The 18,471-nt window shown below is 48.1% G+C and overlaps 1 protein-coding gene across 1 annotated transcript; it reads right to left on the reverse strand.

Moving 5' to 3' along the window:
* Positions 1-90: 90 nt before the first annotated feature.
* On the reverse strand, positions 91-13,911 carry rph3aa (rabphilin 3A homolog (mouse), a). Its single transcript, XM_040197416.2, has 16 exons — positions 13,770-13,911; positions 5,056-5,167; positions 4,819-4,948; positions 4,457-4,540; positions 3,581-3,716; positions 3,308-3,433; positions 3,038-3,208; positions 2,857-2,936; positions 2,452-2,526; positions 2,275-2,384; positions 2,046-2,172; positions 1,902-1,955; positions 1,668-1,819; positions 1,474-1,555; positions 1,294-1,390; positions 91-909 (listed from the first exon to the last, which is right to left on the reverse strand). The coding sequence occupies exons 2-16, from the start codon at positions 5,151-5,153 to the stop codon at positions 776-778; spliced, it is 1,656 nt and encodes a 551-aa protein (XP_040053350.2). The 5' UTR covers positions 5,154-5,167; positions 13,770-13,911; the 3' UTR covers positions 91-775.
* Positions 13,912-18,471: the final 4,560 nt, after the last annotated feature.

Raw genomic sequence — 18,471 nt, forward strand, 5'->3', positions numbered from 1 at the left:
CTTTGTCTGTCTGAGCCGATTGGCTCAAACCTCACCTGATGGAGGCAAAGTTTTCTGCCAACACATCTCAAGAAGACAGAGGAGGGGAAGTAAGTGCCACGATGTCTTTATTCATCAGCCATGTGGACGCTACAATATGACGTGCATCATTGTGAACCCGCCATCATTTAATATCTTTAATGCATTTTTTGGGGACGTTGCTTAATCCAAGAAGCTCACACATGCACAGGTGAAGACGGTGATAATGAGACCAACATTAAACATCAACAACAACATGAAATGAGTTTGTTCACATCAAACATCTGCGATCGTCCCTGTTAATATTTAATGTGTGATGTACAGTAACACAGGTCAGCTGACACGCGTGACATGATCCCATGCACACGGATCAACACGAGGTCAGGAGAAAGGGGGGATTTCCTGTGATGGGTCCGAGCCCGCAGGCACTATTCATTACAACATACTGTGTTAACGACAATGATAACAGGGGGCTGTATCGTCTCCGTAACGCCTCCATTCAATCATAGTCAGGTACGCTTCCTTTATTACATGACACACTTTATGGTTTGATAACAACATTGAAAAAAAGTTCAGTCGTGAAAAGAGCCCCGAGGTCGACATCCATGTTGGTCACCTGAAAGCTGGCGGACAATGTAGCGTGCACATCGCAACTTTGGGGACAAACTACGTAGAAGATGGAGGATGGTTTCCGTCTACCGTCACAGGAAGACAACATTGGACAACACGATGGCCGGAGGAGCGGAGGGGAGGCGCGTTAATCCTCAAACTGTGCGCTGTTGTCATTCAGCAGGACGTGCCAGCGCTCGATCTTCTTGTCTTTGTTCTTGAGGCACTCGTACCAGTGTTTCAAACACTCCCCTTTGGCCTGGATGCCCAGCTGGCATCCTCCTGCAGGCGGACAGGAAGGTCAGCACGCACACGTTAGCAGGTCAACGTACCCATGAGCAGCTACTGCGCTGACGTTTGGAAGGTACAACACGCATCGTTGGTTCACCGCCTTTAGGTTAGCGTGGTAACGCGCTAACATGTTCTTGTTAGCATCAAACACAGAAGTCTTAACCCAATGACACAAATATAGAGGATCACCAAAGACATTACAGTTCTTCCTGAGGGGACCATGGTTGTGAATGTCAAACTTTATGGCGATCCATCAAATAGCCCCGTTTCAGTGTGGTCTACAGTGGTGGATGGACCAACCAGAAGACATTTCCATCCCTAAAGACGACACATTTTTAGGATCAGATGAGGAAATGTGATCAGAGAGCCACTCACCAATGAAATCGTTGGACTTCCCCATGTCGTAGTCCCACACCGAGATGTCAAGGGTTTTCTTGGCTAATTCACCGTGCTTTATTTCATAACCAAACTCCTGAAACACAGTAAGGAAACATGGACTCTTATTACACGGAGATCTGGGTGAGAAGATGGCGGTAAAGTTCAGGTAAACCAGACCTCATTAAACTCTGGATTGAGGGTCTTCTTTTTGATCTGGGTCTTGTTTTTAGCTTTCTTCCCCATATCTGGTTTCAGACATCTGCAGCACAGAAACATTTGTACCGTTAGACATCTTTGAAAAAGCGCATTTCCCCCCCCAAAAAATGTGGTGTCTGGCGGTCGGGAGGATTCAGCCCGAGCGGAGTGCGTACATTTTGACAAACGGGTCGGAGTACCCGTTGGAGTCCATGGCGGCGAGGTGAGCGCAGCGCACGACGCCCACGATCAGGCGACCCTGCTGGCTGCTGTAGGTCAACGACACCAGGATGCGACCCCTCTCCTCTGAATCCTCAGCTTCGTTGGCCTGCAGAAACACGGCCATTAATCATTCCTTCACTGTCCGTTTTGGCCTTTTCAAGGACCCAGGTGTTGGGAGGGAGACGTACGTCGTCCTCGTAGAGCGCCATGCCCCGGACCGACCCTCCGACCGCCTTCTTCACCTGCGTGCAGAACATCCCGGGAGGTTAAACCCTGATGCGTCACGCAGCGAGACCCCCCCCCCCCCCCCCCCCCAACGGCGACCGACTCACCGGGACGACTCGCTCCAAACACACACTGAAGTTCTTCTTCTGGTTGAACTTCAGTTTCTTCAGAGCGACCCGCGTCTCCCCGATGAACTCGTTGTGTCCGAATTTGTCCTCGTCGCTCACCGAAAGCCTGATAAGGGGACAAGTGGGGGGAGGGGGACAGGCGTGCCTGGTGAGACTCTGTCTCGTGGGACCGGTCCCCAAGGGGAAGGGGGGGCGGGGTGGTTCTCACCGGAGAGTCTTGCGGGACATCTCGTCGTCGGTGATGCCGTGGTAGACCAGGGTCTCGTTCCACGCCGGGTTCAGGGTGGTTTTCAGGGTCTTGGTGCGAAGCTTGTTGGACTGAGGGACAAAATGAACAGAGTGACCGTTTTAAAATGATGGACCTGAGGTGTTAACGCGATCGTACCTTACTGGCTCCGGGTAGGAGGTGCAGCTTCACGTACGGGTCGGCGAGCCCGTTGGAGTCCATCGGCTTTAAACCCTGAGACACGGCGAGGGGGACGAGGGTTAGAATCAGGACGCGATCGAACCTTCTTATGTCCTCCACATCCAAATCTAATTTACACATAATCGATACCCCTCGTGTTGTTTTGACTCCTTACTTCACATCTTGTCTCGTCTTTAAATGTCTCGTCTAGTCTTTTTTTTCTTGTCATTTCTCGTCTTGTCTCTTCTTTTGTTTTTTAATCTCATCCTGTCTTTTCTTATCTCATCATAGTTGGCCTTAATCCATTTAGTTTTGTCTCTTCTTGTCTTATTTCGTCCCACGTTGTCTTCTTCCCTGTGGTCCCGTCTCACCCCGTCCCCTCACCTTGGCCCTGGCGATGCAGCAGTGCAGGGCGTGGTGCTCCTGGTCGTACAGGAGACTGAACTCCAGAGATCCCAGAGTGGCTGCGGGAAACAGAAACACGTCAAACACACCGCGGATCAGGGGACACATCTGGGGAAAGACGTCCTCCTCCCGTGAAGCAGCAGTTTGGTTCGAGTCTCACTGGAGTCGTCCGAGTCGTCCGAGTCCTCCGTCCGGTCCGGTGGGGGCTGCGGGGGGGCCGTGCCGTTGCCCGGTGGATCGGTTCTGGTGGCGGGAACACGCGGTGGTCTCTTCTCCTCTGCAGCTGGAGGCCACGCCGTCTCCTCCCTCCCGGGGCGTTTGTTTTCCACACCTGCAGCAGGAGCAATCAACCGTGTCTGAAGCCGTCTGCTCCCACCGGGTCTTTAACGCGTGTCTTCGGCTGTCTCACAGGAGGGGACGGCTGCTTTACCTGAGGCGAGGGCCACCTGCTGTGCGTTGGCTCCGGGTGGTTTGGAGGCGGGTCTCTCGGTCTCCGTCCCCACGGCGGGACAGGAAGGACCCTCGTCATGGCCCTCGGCTGTTGTCCTGGCCGTCTCTGAGGACAACATGAGAACAACATGAGAACAGAGAGTATCACCAGGTAAAAGTCCAACGTTCAAACCCTTAGTGAGGTGAAAGTACGCAGGTATCGGGATCCAAATACACCTAAAAGTACCAAGAGTACACGTGTTCATTGTCGCACCGTATCCCCGATGAGGCTCCCGGGGACCAGAACCGTCCTCGGTGCCGGACTGCGGCGGCCCGGACAGAGGCAGCGGGTCGGGCAGAGCCTGCTGGACTCTTCCCTTGAAGAACCAAGCTCCAGAGCGCTTCTGTACCTGCAGAACCACACGCAGCAGACGGTTTTCTGCGGTTTTTCTGCTGCTCCCAAATGGTCCAAAACATCTGCTGTTAAGGATTTATTAGACTTATAATGAAAGAAGCAAAGCAGTTAGCAGCGGTTTCCTTTGACCTTATTTTCTTTGGGGGAAAGTTTTGTTCAACAAGAGAAAAGCTGAGATGTTGCGGTTGGCGCCTCTAGTGGCCGATAGTGGAACTGCGGTTGGAGACTGAGGAGGTCCATCTTCAGATCTTCTAAAACTTCACACATAAATATAGACTGGATGATGTGTTTCATCAACAGGGACAACTGTTTGTTCCGTCCCTATTAGACGCACTTTGCATTTGGCCGCATTACCAAGTAGTTATTCTGCGTGTGACTGACAGGAGGGAGCATTGATTTAAAGAGTCCCAGAGGAAGCAACCTCCACAAAGCGGCAGCTCCATCGTGAAAACAGCATCAGCGAGGGAAGCAGAGAGCTCGTATTCTCCTGCTTTCATACTGACCAAATACACGAAAGCTGTGTTTTCTAGAATTAAAATAGAAAATAAATCATCTTTTGGATATTGGGACGGTGTCAATGGGAGGTGATTGGGAGTGGAACGCGATTCTGTGCTAAAAGCACGAGTCTAAAAGCATGAAAATGGTTCATACGACGGAGGGGGGGGGCATAATGGAGTAAATTGAGCGCCATGATTTAATGAAGCTCTGCCTCTTCATCTCGTCTCTTCCTCTCACCTCTTGCTGCTCATTGCAGATCCTGCACAGCCACGCAGGACTCGTCCTGCTGCTGCCGTTGATCCCACATTGGCTGCACATGTGCTGCAAAGATGTAAAAACGTGCATCAGCGCCCAGTGGAGGAACTGTCCAGATCCGTAGTAATACCACTAAATGTTAATACGGTCAAAGTATGTGAGTATAACAGGTAGTTATTGCAACTGTTCGACTGTCAAATATAATGTAGAATATAATTACTGATTGATCTGACACTAATAATAACTATTGATTATTGAACTATTGACTATTGATTATCGTAGTGGGGTGAGACCCCCACCAGAGGAGACCTCTACCCGAGGAGTGAAAACTACAGACCACCTACTTTATTGCACCGCACGCAGAGCGCCGCCGTGACCCCCTGCGGACCCAAGGACGCCCCGCAGAGCAGACAGTGCGACCGGCCGTCCCCGCACGCCGTCCTCCGGATGTCCTCCAGGCGGCTGGAGAGACGCCTGGAGGACGCGACGCAAACACACAGAAAAACAAGTGCACAAGCTTTAACAAGTAGGAATGATTTGACTCAGAGGACATCTTCGTTGTGTGGAAAGGGGTTTCTCACTGGATCCTCTGGTGCTCCGTGGCCTCCATCACGGCCGCGCGGGCCAGCACGCTGTTGATGATCTCCTTCTCCTCATCCGTGAGCTCCTCCGCGTCCATCGTCCAAGCCGATCCTACAATCACACAGACACACACACACTCAGACAACAAAGAGATCTCCAGAACGTGTCTCGCTAAGGAGACAGGTTGAGGACGGGGGCACAGCTGGAGACATTTTGGACTCCTGCAAACATTGTCAAAGACAAAAGCTCCCAAGTGGGTGACGAGACAATAATGTCTTCCCCACTTTACATGAATGTCATACGTTATCAGTGTTTGGTGCTTATGAGCCCTCGTGGATCTCAAACAGTAAATCTGAGCAGATGAGACTGAAATATGATATTTACATTTTTCTATTCTATTCCTGCAAGTTCTGCATAAACAAAGAGATCACATGAGAAAAGCAGTTTCATTGAAGTTTCAAACTGGCTTCAAAGCTCAGAATAAAACCAGTTACATACAACTGTACAAGCACTGTGGTATTCCAATATATAGATATATATGTATATATATATATATATATATATATATATATATATACAGTGGAGTGTGGGGGGGAGGGCAGTGGGGAGAACAAGTATGTGATACATGATATGAAACCTTTGTTGTCCCGTGTGTGTGTGTGTGTGTTATCATACATATGTGTAATGTGCACAGGCTCCTCCTGGGAGCTGCGACGTGTTTGATGACCCGTGATTCCTTTCGGCTCCTCAAACATCTGCCGGTGACGTGATGCACGAGGCGTTAATTGCAGCCGACTGTCAGTGCAACGCGTTGCGGGAGTCTGGCCTGCGACGTGCACGCCCCGAGCGCTCGTTATCTCCTGACCGCGTTGGCGAGGAAGGCGTGACCTCAACGTTCCCGCCGCTGGTCCTAACCAAGCACACACCCCCCGCCCTCCAAGCACGGACGACACCTCGCTGCTCTGCCGGACCCCTGCAGAGGAGACCTTAGGCCGAGGGTCATGTAGAGAAAGTATTTAATGATGTAACATTATGCGCCATGTCCTCTCCATTGTGAGCAGATTTGACCTCCTATTTATAAGCGGGGGGGTGGTGGGGGGCTGTTGCATGAACCTGTCAATATCATTTCAGGGAGTCTGAATACTCAACCAGATACGGCTCAGGGCCTCAGCCTCCTCATCTCCCTCCTTCCCGTCCTCTGTCCTCGCTGCAAGTAAATGTCAGGGGTCGCAATCATTGTGGACAATGTGGAAACCTGACGGATTGACAGCTGTGGGTGTGTGTGTGTGTGTGTGTGTGTGTGTGTGTGTGTGTGTTTGCCTTGGAGGGTCCAGAAAGGTGGGGTCAGTAAGAAAGGAAATGTTCTGAAATAGCAGACCCTTTCAGGCTGTGAGTCACCACTCAAATAGCGCACACACACACACACACACACACACACACACACACACACACACACACTGTCATTATGCATCAAATCACTGCAGTTACAAAAAAATAATGTATTAAGAGGGATTTGCATTTTTTTACATTATTGAAATGAAATTAGCACTTATTGACTCATTAATTAACAATACCAAATAAAAACTCTTTATTAGCTGATTATTTCACTGGAGGAAGTTTTTCATCGACTTCATTAACTGACCGCAGGAAAGGAAAGAGGATTCCGGTGTAACGAAGTGGCTGCTTCACGTGTTAAAGCTGCATTCTGTGCAGTGACCAGCAGGGGGCGACTCCTCTGCTCCCATAGACGTCTATGAGGAAATGACTCTACTTCTCTGTAGTGACCAGCAGGGGGCGACTCCTCTGCTCCCATAGACGTCTATGAGGAAATGACTCTACTTCTCTGTAGTGACCAGCAGGGGGCGACTCCTCTGCTCCCATAGACGTCTATGAGGAAATGACTCTACTTCTCTGTAGTGACCAGCAGGGGGCGACTCCTCTGCTCCCATAGACGTCTATGAGGAAATTACTTATGATGTTCATTTAGAGAATTATGGACGAAGCGTCAGTTGAAAGAAAGAAGAAGAAGCTGGAAGGAGACAAAGAAGAGAAAGACGTGTAAATCTGCTTTTTGATGAAATTGCACTTTCTTGTTCTGGGTTTGTTTCCTTATGGTTGAAATCCACTTATTGTCGCTTTGGATAAAAGCGTCAGCTAAATGACATGTGATGTCGTGTAAAAAAAGAGGAGGAAGAAATAAATAATGGGCGCCGCTACCACTGAATATTTAGTACAAATCCACCCTGAGCTAAATGTTTTCAACGGTCGCTTGCACACCACTTTCCCCCCCAACCGAAGGGCCGTAAATAAGAGTTACGCTGCTCCTCTTCCTCACTCTCACGTGCACAACTGACTATTGACGGGCCGGCGGGTCGATGAGCTCTGCAGCGGGGCGGTGATCCTCAAAGTCAGAGGACAGGGACGCTTCACACGCGGAGGACGTACTCAGCAGTACTACTACTGGTACATTCACCTGCCCGGGGGAGGATGCCGTTTCCTTCGAGCACCTCTTGAGGAGACCACGCCACGGGCACTGTGATTTACAGCTGCTTTATGGCGCCGGTCGACGCGGCGGCTGAACGGCCTCCGGGGAGCAGAGGCACTTACACACACGTGTGTTAGTGCCGTGTGCGTGTGCGTGTGTCCATTTCACATTATGGGTCATAACTTGTGTTACCGTCGCTCAGTAGTTTTCATGTACATTAGAGACGGATTCAAAAAATCGTAACCTCGGGAAAAAGGTTGACCGCGTGGCCCCCGAGGAGGAATCCTCACTGTCATCTACAGCCGTGCGTGGTTTCCAGAGGATGAACCCTATTGACTTTTCCTCTGGCGCCAGCAGCTGGAAGACGTGATTGGATTAAAAGAGAAATAGATCATCATTTCACTTTGTGCACATGTTCACGGCTCCCAGGGGTCAAATGTCACGTAGAATGTGTCCATACAGAAACGATCCACTGATTCTCCTCAAGGGGCTTTAACATCTGAACATCATGCATCGCAAAAACTTTAACGGTCTCAACACGGCAGCAGGCTCCACATGCTAACATGCTAACAGACCTGCTAACACCAACGTGTCGGCGTTTGGCTCAAAGCTCGTCGGTGCATGAGAACATCCTCACAGGGCACCAGAGTCTTCTTCTACCCCGTCCAACGGCGGGACGGGCCAGAAGGGGACAACTTAGTGAGGGCTGTTGTCCTCCGTGTCTCAGCTCTTCATCCGTCTGTCTGTCCGTCTCTCAGTACGTCTGCCTGACGCTCTGTTTGCTTGTCTGCGTCTCCATCCAACCTCTCTGTCTTCTTGTTTGTCTCTTTGTCTGCGTCTGTGTCCATTTCTCTACTTGTCTGTCTGTCCGTCTGTCTGTCTGTCCGTCTGTCTGTCTGTCTGCCAGTGAGTGCAGTAAAGAATCTCTAATTATAACCATCCACAACCTGCCATTGACATTAGTACAAATTGACATGCCAAAGATGCACACACACACACACACATACACGCACACACTCACACACACACAGACACACACGCACACACACAGCGTGCGGAGGGAGGACCTGTCACACACGGTCAGCAGCGCAGAGAAAAGCATCTCAAATTGACATGAATAAAAAGGAAACCGAGGCATTTCAGCTCCATGAAGCGATGTGGGCTGACTAAGAGCTGCAGCCCCCCCCCCACACACACACACACACACACACACTGTGTGATTCACGTCAGAGTGTGTGTGTGTGTGTGTGTGTGAGCGCTGCGGGGAGAAAACCTCTGACGGATTGCGTCATCCTCCGGTGCGTCTCGTCCCGCCGAGGCCTTCAGGCCGCTTCCACTTCATTCACATGTTTCATATTCATGCTTATGGAAAAATGTGCTGGTCGGAAACAAATGAAAGAACATTTTAATACTTTATTCGAGGAGGTACTCATCAGGGAAATCTTTGTCATCCGAGGTTTGAAGCTAATGTAAATGTTTTTCATCCATATTTGAATTCATCGGGGGTCAAAACAGGGTTGTGATTTGAACGTGACGTATTTACGACGGCGTGAAGATCCGACGGGTTCACCTCAGATCATCTAAATATTTAGAGGTAAAAATAGAGCGTCGCTAAAATGTTGGAAATATATAGACTCGAAAACGGCGACCTCGTGTTTTTTTGTCTGCTGATTTCTATATTTGGGTTAAGACAAAGGAAGCCGTGTTAAACATTTTATTCCATTGTCTTGTAGCTCGATCATCCACCGGAGGACCTTCAGATGAACGCGCTGCACATGCAAAGTAATTGTTAATATCATACGCAGCTTCTTCTTCGTGACCCCCCCCAGTTTAACATTCATTTGCATCACCGTCAGTTTGTTCCCTCCCGAGTTCATCTGCCAACACACGAGCGCCGAGCAGAGCGAAACCAGAGGAACCCTCTGGAATATTCAGAGGAGGAGACCCCCCCCCCCCCCCATCACTCCCCCATCCTCCCCCCATCCTCCCCCCACTCAGGCTCGCCACACTCCTGAGGAAGCAGCTCACGGAGCTTAGTTCTGCAAAGAGGCCTCAGCGCCACTTTGTCCCCCCGTGTGATGACTCTGACTCACATTCATACATCCAAATGACTCCTGGGTAATCTGCTCTTCAATCCAGCAGTGTGTGTGTGTGTGCGCGTGTGTGTGTGTGTGTGTGTGTGTGTGTGTGTGTGTGTGCGGGGGCAAAACAACAAAACATGCGATGGTGAAAAGACACAAGTAGGTCGCAGGATGAAAGCAGGCGGTCGAGCTCGTGCTACCGGAGCAACGTGGGCTTTAGAATCTAGAATCGCCACTTTGTTCTCAAGCGCCGCCACCAAGGTCACGACGCCCATCTGTCCCGACGGCCCGATCTGCACAACGTGGTCACCGCGGAATCAGAAACGTCTGCATGCTAACATGCTGAAAGAAGACAGCGAGCTCGGTTAAGCGTTCGCCGTTGTCTCTGTGAGCTGGTTAGCGTGCTACATTAGCATCGGGCTTGAAGCAGCGGTTTGCCCGTTTGCAGGACTCGTACCGCCCTGTGGTTCAGATAGAAGCATCTCACTCACTATTGAATAAATGGCCTTTTCCTGTGGGAGGAATTGCAGTGACTTTGGTGATTCTTTGACGTTTCATTTTTCGATTCATGACCAGAATCCTGCAAAACTAATGAAACTCTGGGCGGCCTTCGGCTGCACGGCGTGTACTCTACTTAGCATGAGAACACGGCGCACTCTGCATTGTACCTGCTGACCATCAGCGTGTCCGCACACCGTGACATCGCGCTCAAAGCGCCACTGAGCCTCACAGAGACGACAGCTCCAGCGTTGCGGCTTTAGGACTGATGGACTATGAAACCCTGCAATTTGTTGAAAGTAATCCCCCCGTTTCTCTTTCTCTCCCCCTCTCCCTTTAAACTCCCGTCCTCTCTCTCTCACAAAAGGTAATTTTGGAAGCAACGGGTCTGGATTTCACCGGCCAGCCGCGCCAATCACCGGCAGAGGAACAGGCCTGACGGGGTTGTAATCAGCAGCTGGTGGGGGGACGAAACCACCTCTGGGTCCGTGTGCTGAAGCACCTCCGAGCAGAATGCAGACCTCAGGCTCATTATCCACCTCCCCGTGTGGGGTGGGGGGGAGACGGGGGGGGGGGGGGGGGGGGGGGGGGGGGTACGACTTAGCGAGGAGGAAGTCAGCTGCCGAAGTAAAGGAGAGACGGAATAATGAGGAGAAACGAGGTCATGGGAGGACCAACAACACCCTGGATGCGAGAGAGGAGCGAGCGTTCATCCTTCCATCCCAGCGGCCTTTTCGCCGGCGCCATCTTGTTTTTTCTCAATAGTTGCACAAAGAGGAGGCGCTGAGCACAACGCTGAGTGAGACGGCGTTCGTGCAACCAAACACTTCAGGGAATGAATCAAGGGAGAAGTGGAGTCGTTTTCTCGTGGACGTCTATGGGGGGCAGAGGAGTCGCCCCCTGCTGGTCACCGCGCAGAATGCAGCTTCAACACGTGAAGCGTCGGCGTCGTGTTGCTGCTCGTGTTGCTGCTGGTTGGAGATGTGTGTCAGAGATCCACACCCTGAGGCTCCTGACGGAACATCCAGGTCACGCAGAGGCGACATATCGCAGCGTGTAAAATACAGTCACAGCGGTTTCTGCAGCTTACTGACTCTGCGACACACACACACACACACACTGTGATATATAGCTTCTCCAACACTCGGGGCCACAGCGGGTTGGTGCAGCCCCCCCCCCCCCCCCCCCCCCCTCCGAGAGAATTCCCCGGCGTAGGAAAACAATATTGCCTCAGCTGCAGATCTGAGGAGGAGGAAAGTCAATTACCGTTTTTCAACCGTTCAAATTGCTGAACGCTCGACTGAATGAGCTCACGGCCGGCGGTCCTTTATGGGAGTGATGGGAAAAACGGGAAAATTTCAGTTGATCGCTTTGATGGATTCGATCAGAATGGATTTCACCCAAAACGTGAAACGTTTTGTGAGGAAAGAGGTAATTTAATCTGCTTAAAATGGACCGGGCCTGTCTGAAATCTGCCAACAGTCATGAAACCTCTGACTGTTATCACCTTAAACATGATGAGTGTGTGCTGGGTTTATTTATACGTTAGTTACAAAGCACCTTTTGAGAAAATTCTAATTAGACTTTGTATCACCAGTCTGCAAGTAATAAAACATCATTTAAAGCACATTAATTAGATATATTACTCAACAGTGAGGTGCAGAAATACTTTGAAAGGACCATTTGGAAAGTAGTATACGTCACGTCTACGTCCTCCCCGGTCCAGATGTGGTCACTTCTTGTTGGGCGAGTTGCAAAATAAAAAGATGGTGACCCAAACATCTGCTTCAACGGCAAAATGCATGAAGAAAAACTCTACTGGTCAAATATACTGGTGGCCGTTTTTCTCATTTATCGTTTCACTACATTCAGCATTTACAACCATCCACATTGAAAATATGGTGAACTGTCCCTTTAAGGTCCAGTTAGAAGAGAAAAGACGACGAGGAAAAAGGTGATTCACACAAGTCTTTGGCGGGACGTGAAGTCACAACATCCATCCATTCATCCATCCATCCATTCATCCATTCATCCATCCATTCATCCATCCATTCATCCATCCATCCATCCATCCATCCATTCATCCATTCATCCATCCATTCATCCATCCATCCATCCATCCATCCATTCATCCATTCATCCATCCATCCATTCATCCATTCATCCATCCATTCATCCATCCATCCATCCATCCATCCATTCATCCATTCATCCATTCACACCTGCTGTCACTCAGAGTAAAACCTTTCTTAACCTCCTCCTTCCAGGCTGAACGGACTCTCAAAGCAAACCGGGTCACGTCGGCGTAAGTACGCGGCGTCTCATTGACCTCGATCCCCAGCAGCAGTTATTCTGCAGCGGAGACGTTTGCTGCACTCAAGACAATTAAGTCTTTGATGCCAAAGTGTCAGAAAAAGCACAAACTCGGTGGAAAAGGCCGTCGAATTGCTTCTGCTCAGCTATCTGACCATCGTTGCATCGGTCAGCATCCTGCCCCCCCCCCCAACCGCCCCCCCCCCAACCGCCCCCCCCCCAGTCAATACGGCTGATTGGGGGTCAAAAGGAACATTCAGCAGGGATTTCAGGGAGCATGGGAAGGGGGGTCAACAACAATCTACTGTGGACGGGGATGATAGAGCCAAATAAAAAAAGTGAGCATTTATTGCAAATCAATTTCACACACACACACACACACACACACACACACACACACACACACACACACACACACACACACACACACACACACACAGGAGCTCCATCACTCTCTGCCGGTTCCTCCGGAGACGACCGGCGACTGTGAGACGGAGACGGAGACGTCTCAGCTGTGCAGGCGGCACTTTTATCTGAACAGATAATCGTGGATGTCTTTGGAAACACTTTCTTTGGATTTCTTCATGCGAGTTATGAGATAAAAATCAGTACTACAAATTCTGAAGCCAGGACACGGCTGGCTTAGCTCAGCTTAGCTTAGCTTAGTTTAGTTTAGCGTAAGATTGATTCCTGTCCCAAGTTCAAACTAGCGGTTTGTATGCTAAATACGTAGCTGGTTAGCTTAGCATAGCTGAAACGCCGAAAAAGCAGCAGCGGTCCAAAGAAGGAGACAAAATCTGCCAACTGGCACCTTTAAAGTCTAAAACCGATATCAAAACAACAAGTTGTTATTATGACAGTATTATGTATTATTCCCACCAACAAGTCATACTGAACAAGATATATTCTCACAGCACGTGGGATCTATAAGAACTGGTATAAAAATGCCCAAATAGATGATATATATATATATATAAATGTATTTGCAGTTGTTCTATTAAGAATAAAGAGAAATTAATCCTAATATCTTCGAGGCTTCACAGCATGTGACTGTTAAACGTCAGCTTTCTGTGTTTGATACTTCAAATTAAATGTAATACTCAACAAATATCAAATCAACAGTTAATGGTTTATAATAATTTGAATTTAAAGCCACAGTCTTTGATTCTTTAATTTGCAGATGAGCTTTGGGCTGTCACTGATTACTAAATGAATGTTCAGGCTACGTATGTCGATCCCACCTGCAAGTTCTGACTAAACGGGTTTTACGTCGTCATAAAAACAAAACCATCCAAACTCTCAAAGACGACCATGGAAGAATAACGAGTTCTCTTACCTGACGCTCAAACGCAGCTCTTTGATTTCTGTCGGGATCGGAGCTGCTTCAGTGTGACAGAAAGTGTGAGAGCTGCTCTGCTCCTCGCTGCCAGCCTCCTCCTCGAGCCCCCCCTCTCTCTCCCCCTCTCCCTCTCTCTCCCTCTCTCTCTCCCTCCCCCTCTCTCTCCCTCTCCCTCCCTCCCCTCCTCCGTTTAACTACATCCATCCACTCTCATCTCATCAGCTGAAGACGAAATGGTGATGACACTATTTCCAGCGAAGTGAACTTTGAGAAAAAGAAGAAGAAAAATGCTTAAATGTCATTCATGAGCTGTACAGCGTGTACTGTTCCAGTGGTGGAAAATAACAGAGTGCACGTACTCAAGTACTAAATGTACACTTAAGTATTATATATAATAAATATATAATAAAAAATGTGTCTTTTTTGCATAAAATCACCAACAAAGAATTGTTTGAAATTATCCCTTAGCTCTCATTCTTCTTCTTCTTCTTCTTCTTCTTCTTCTTCTTCTTCTTCTTCTTCTTCTTCTTCTTCTTCTTCTTCTTCTTCTTCTTCTTCTTCTTCTTCTTCTTCTTCTTCTTCTTCTTCTTCTTCTTCTTCTTCTTCTTCTTCTCTCGCATAAACACTCTCACGACACTTCCCATTTATCTGGTGACCCTTTTTAGGGGCCTCACCCCCCAGGTTGGGAACCGCTGGATTGTATTTGTTGACTGTGTACAAACTTCAATGATGAATATTAATATTATATGATCTCACTTTGAACATTTAAGCACATTTTGCTACATCACTTATTACCACGTTCATCTAAGCAGGTTCATGGAGTATTTTTACATTCTGACTTCAGTCAATGATCTGAATTCTCCACCAATCACAAACCCCGCCTCCTTTCGTGGTTGTGGTTAAACGCGCGAGCTGGTATCCACGCGCCACGAGAGGATCCTTTCTGACTGATCTATTTCGGGTCCTTCGTCCTGAAGCGGAGCAGCTGCACTTATTATGTGCAATGCAACGCGGATCCAACAGGCCGGCGCGGCGCGTGCGATTAGGGCCCGTAATCATTACGAAATGCTATTATTCAGCAAACGCGCCGCCCGGAGTCGACCTCGCGGCGTCCCGTCCCTCACACGTGTTACAGGAAGTGTCTCGTCCAGGTGATGGCCGCCAGAGGACCACTTCCTGCCCCCCCCCACCCAAAAAACAACAAGGTTCAGCTGAAATGAAGTGCTGTTGTTGCCCCGTTGGAATGCCTGTGTTGTGTCTTTGTTATTGTTTATTCAGTTGTTCCACATGGTTCCACCATGAAATCAGCAGCATAAGATTGAGACTGAAAAGCTGTGTGTGTGTGTGTGTGTGTGCGTGTGTGTGTGTGTGTGCGTGCACACTCTGGGATCCAGCTGCGTTGCACACTGCAGATGTTCTCAGATGAACCAGTTTGTTAATTCAACTTCGACTCTCTCGTACACATTTACATAACGTCAGAACGCCTTTATATATATATATATATATATATATATATATATCTGGGGAGGGAGGGGCTTAAGTTTATTGGAATTTAGAACCATGACCTTCTGTACAAAATATGGTGCAACCTGAACTGAAGAGTGAAGTCGAAGCTTCATGAGTGAAAGCTGCGTTCTCTGCAGTGACCAGCAGGGGGCGACTCCTCTGGTCACAGAGAATCAGACGGAAGACACGGAGGCAAAGCTAATGACAGATGACGGACAAATGCCAAATTCATGACCAGGCATGCAGCGAGCTTAAGGTCATGACGTGCAGTGTGTGTGAGTGTGTGTGTGTGTGTGTGTGTGTGTGTGTAGGTGGCATGTGCCCTGCATGCACACACACATGTCTGCTCAGTAATGTCATTAATAACCCTGGGTATGAAGGCCTTCAGAGGAATTGTCCAGATGATGCTTGAACGCCGTATATACGCGAAATGCCTGGAAGTGTGTGTGTGTGTGTTTGTGTGCGAGTGTGTGCGCGCTCTGCCGGGATGTCACAACCCATCAGCTTGTATCCCTGGTGGTGGCAGAGCGGTTTTGGCAAAAGGTTCAGTCTCCTGAGTCTGGAAAACCAAGTGAGTGAGTGAGTAAGTAAAAGGAGTTAGTGATTGGGTGAGTGAAGGAGTGAGAGAGTAAGAGAATGAGTGAGAGAGTAAAGGAGTTAGTGATTGGGTGAGTGAAGGAGTGAGAGAGTTAGTAAGAGAATGAGTGAGTAAGTAAAGGAGTTAGTGATTGGGTGAGTGAAGGAGTGAGAGAGTAAGAGAATGAGTGAGTAAGTAAAGGAGTTAGTGATTGGGTGAGTGAGAGAGTGAGTAAGAGAATGAGTGAGTAAGTAAAGGAGTTAGTGATTGGGTGAGTGAAGGAGTGAGAGAGTAAGAGAATGAGTGAGTAAGTAAAGGAGTTAGTGATTGGGTGAGTGAAGGAGTGAGAGAGTAAGAGAATGAGTGAGTAAGTAAAGGAGTTAGTGATTGGGTGAGTGAAGGAGTGAGAGAGCGAGTAAGAGAATGAGTGAGTAAGTAAAGGAGTTAGTGATTGGGTGAGTGAGAGAGTGAGTAAGAGAATGAGTGAGTAAGTAAAGGAGTTAGTGATTGGGTGAGTGAAGGAGTGAGAGAGCGAGTAAGAGGATGAGTGAGTAAGTAAAGGAGTTAGTGATTGGGTGAGTGAAGGAGTGAGAGAGTGAGTAAGAGAATGAGTGGGTAAGTAGAAGGAGTTAGTGATTGGGTGAGTGAAGGAGTGAGAGAGTAAGAGAATGAGTGAGAGAGTAAAGGAGTTAGTGATTGGGTGAGTGAAGGAGTGAGAGAGTGAGTAAGAGAATGAGTGAGTAAGTAGAAGGAGTTAGTGATTGGGTGAGTGAAGGAGTGAGAGAGTAAGAGAATGAGTGAGAGAGTAAAGGAGTTAGTGATTGGGTGAGTGAAGGAGTGAGAGAGTGAGTGAGAGAATGAGTGGGTAAGTAGAAGGAGTTAGTGATTGGGTGAGTGAAGGAGTGAGAGAGCGAGTAAGAGGATGAGTGAGTAAGTAAAGGAGTTAGTGATTGGGTGAGTGAAGGAGTGAGAGAGTGAGTAAGAGAATGAGTGGGTAAAGGAGTTAGTGTTTGGGTGAGTGAAGGAGTGAGAGAGCAAGTAAGAGAATGAGTGAGTAAAGGAGTTAGTGATTGGGTGAGTGAAGGAGTGAGAGAGTGAGTAAGAGAATGAGTGGGTAAAGGAGTTAGTGTTTGGGTGAGTGAAGGAGTGAGAGAGCGAGTAAGAGAATGAGTGAGTAAAGGAGTTAGTGATTGGGTGAGTGAAGGAGTGAGAGAGTGAGTGAGAGAATGAGTGGGTAAGTAGAAGGAGTTAGTGATTGGGTGAGTGAAGGAGTGAGAGAGTAAGAGAATGAGTGAGAGAGTAAAGGAGTTAGTGATTGGGTGAGTGAAGGAGTGAGAGAGTTAGTAAGAGAATGAGTGAGTAAAGGAGTTAGTGATTGGGTGAGTGAAGGAGTGAGAGAGTTAGTAAGAGAATGAGTGAGTAAAGGAGTTAGTGATTGGGTGAGTGAAGGAGTGAGAGAGTAAGAGAATGAGTGAGAGAGTAAAGGAGTTAGTGATTGGGTGAGTGAAGGAGTGAGAGAGTTAGTAAGAGAATGAGTGAGTAAAGGAGTTAGTGATTGGGTGAGTGAAGGAGAGAGTAGGAGAATGGGTGAGTGATCTTTTGTGCTTTGTATTTCTATGTGAGAAATGATCTGCAGAGAACGAGATCATTTTGTGTCGTTAGCAGAGCAGCTGGTGGATCGATGGAATGAATCCAGGACATCGTTAGAACCCAGAAGCCGACTTTGATGTATTTGTTACATGAATTGGTGTGTAAGTTCTGCCTAAAGACACAAAATAAGTGATCAGTATTCTGCAGACATCTGGTGCTCATCAGCTCATTTAATCTACATATGTCCTTCATTCATTAATAATAGAATATGAATTATATTTCTTATTTGTATAATTTCTGGGGCTTAATTGTTAGATCTTTTTTCAACTCATTTAACCATTTAAATTATTTCAACATCATACATAAAAGTCTTCTGTATTTTTAAAAATGTTTATTCATTTGTTATATTTTATTATTTTGCCGAGTCAACTTGCGCCTTTGTCTTGTTTGTTCCACATTCAATAACTGAAGCCTTCTATCAAATATCTCATTCAAAATACATTTATCTTAATTCGGACTTTAAATAAAACCCATTCGAACACCCAACGTTTAAGATGCAGATGAGGATGCACGAGCTCACTGCAGGTCTCGGGCTGAAAGGTGGAGATGCTGCCAGGTGACCGTTGGGACAGCGAGACGACACCTGGTGGACGGATGAGGAAGGACATAATATATATATACCTATATAATTTATGTATATGAAGGTATTGTGCTCTTAATCAAACCTCTGCACTATTGATCGCGCGGAGAGGAACGTCATTGTGACGTCACAGCTGAACGCGGTTCTCCGGTCAGCTCCGTTCTACCTCGTCCCATGAGGCAAACTGGATTAGGATAAACTAATACTGATCCCCGTTCAGTGCTTAAAGGTCTCCGCATGACGTTTAATGCAATTATGGCACAAAGACAAACCCCCCCCCCCCCCCCCCCCCGACAATAACTGAGTTTTACTACAAAGAAGAAAAGAGGCTTTTAATGTGGATTCCACGTTGCATTTAGCGCCAATAAGAGGCTTTGTTTGTGTGT

Source organism: Gasterosteus aculeatus, chromosome 14 (genome assembly GCF_964276395.1).
Source record: "Gasterosteus aculeatus chromosome 14, fGasAcu3.hap1.1, whole genome shotgun sequence".
NCBI classification, from domain to species: domain Eukaryota; kingdom Metazoa; phylum Chordata; class Actinopteri; order Perciformes; family Gasterosteidae; genus Gasterosteus; species Gasterosteus aculeatus.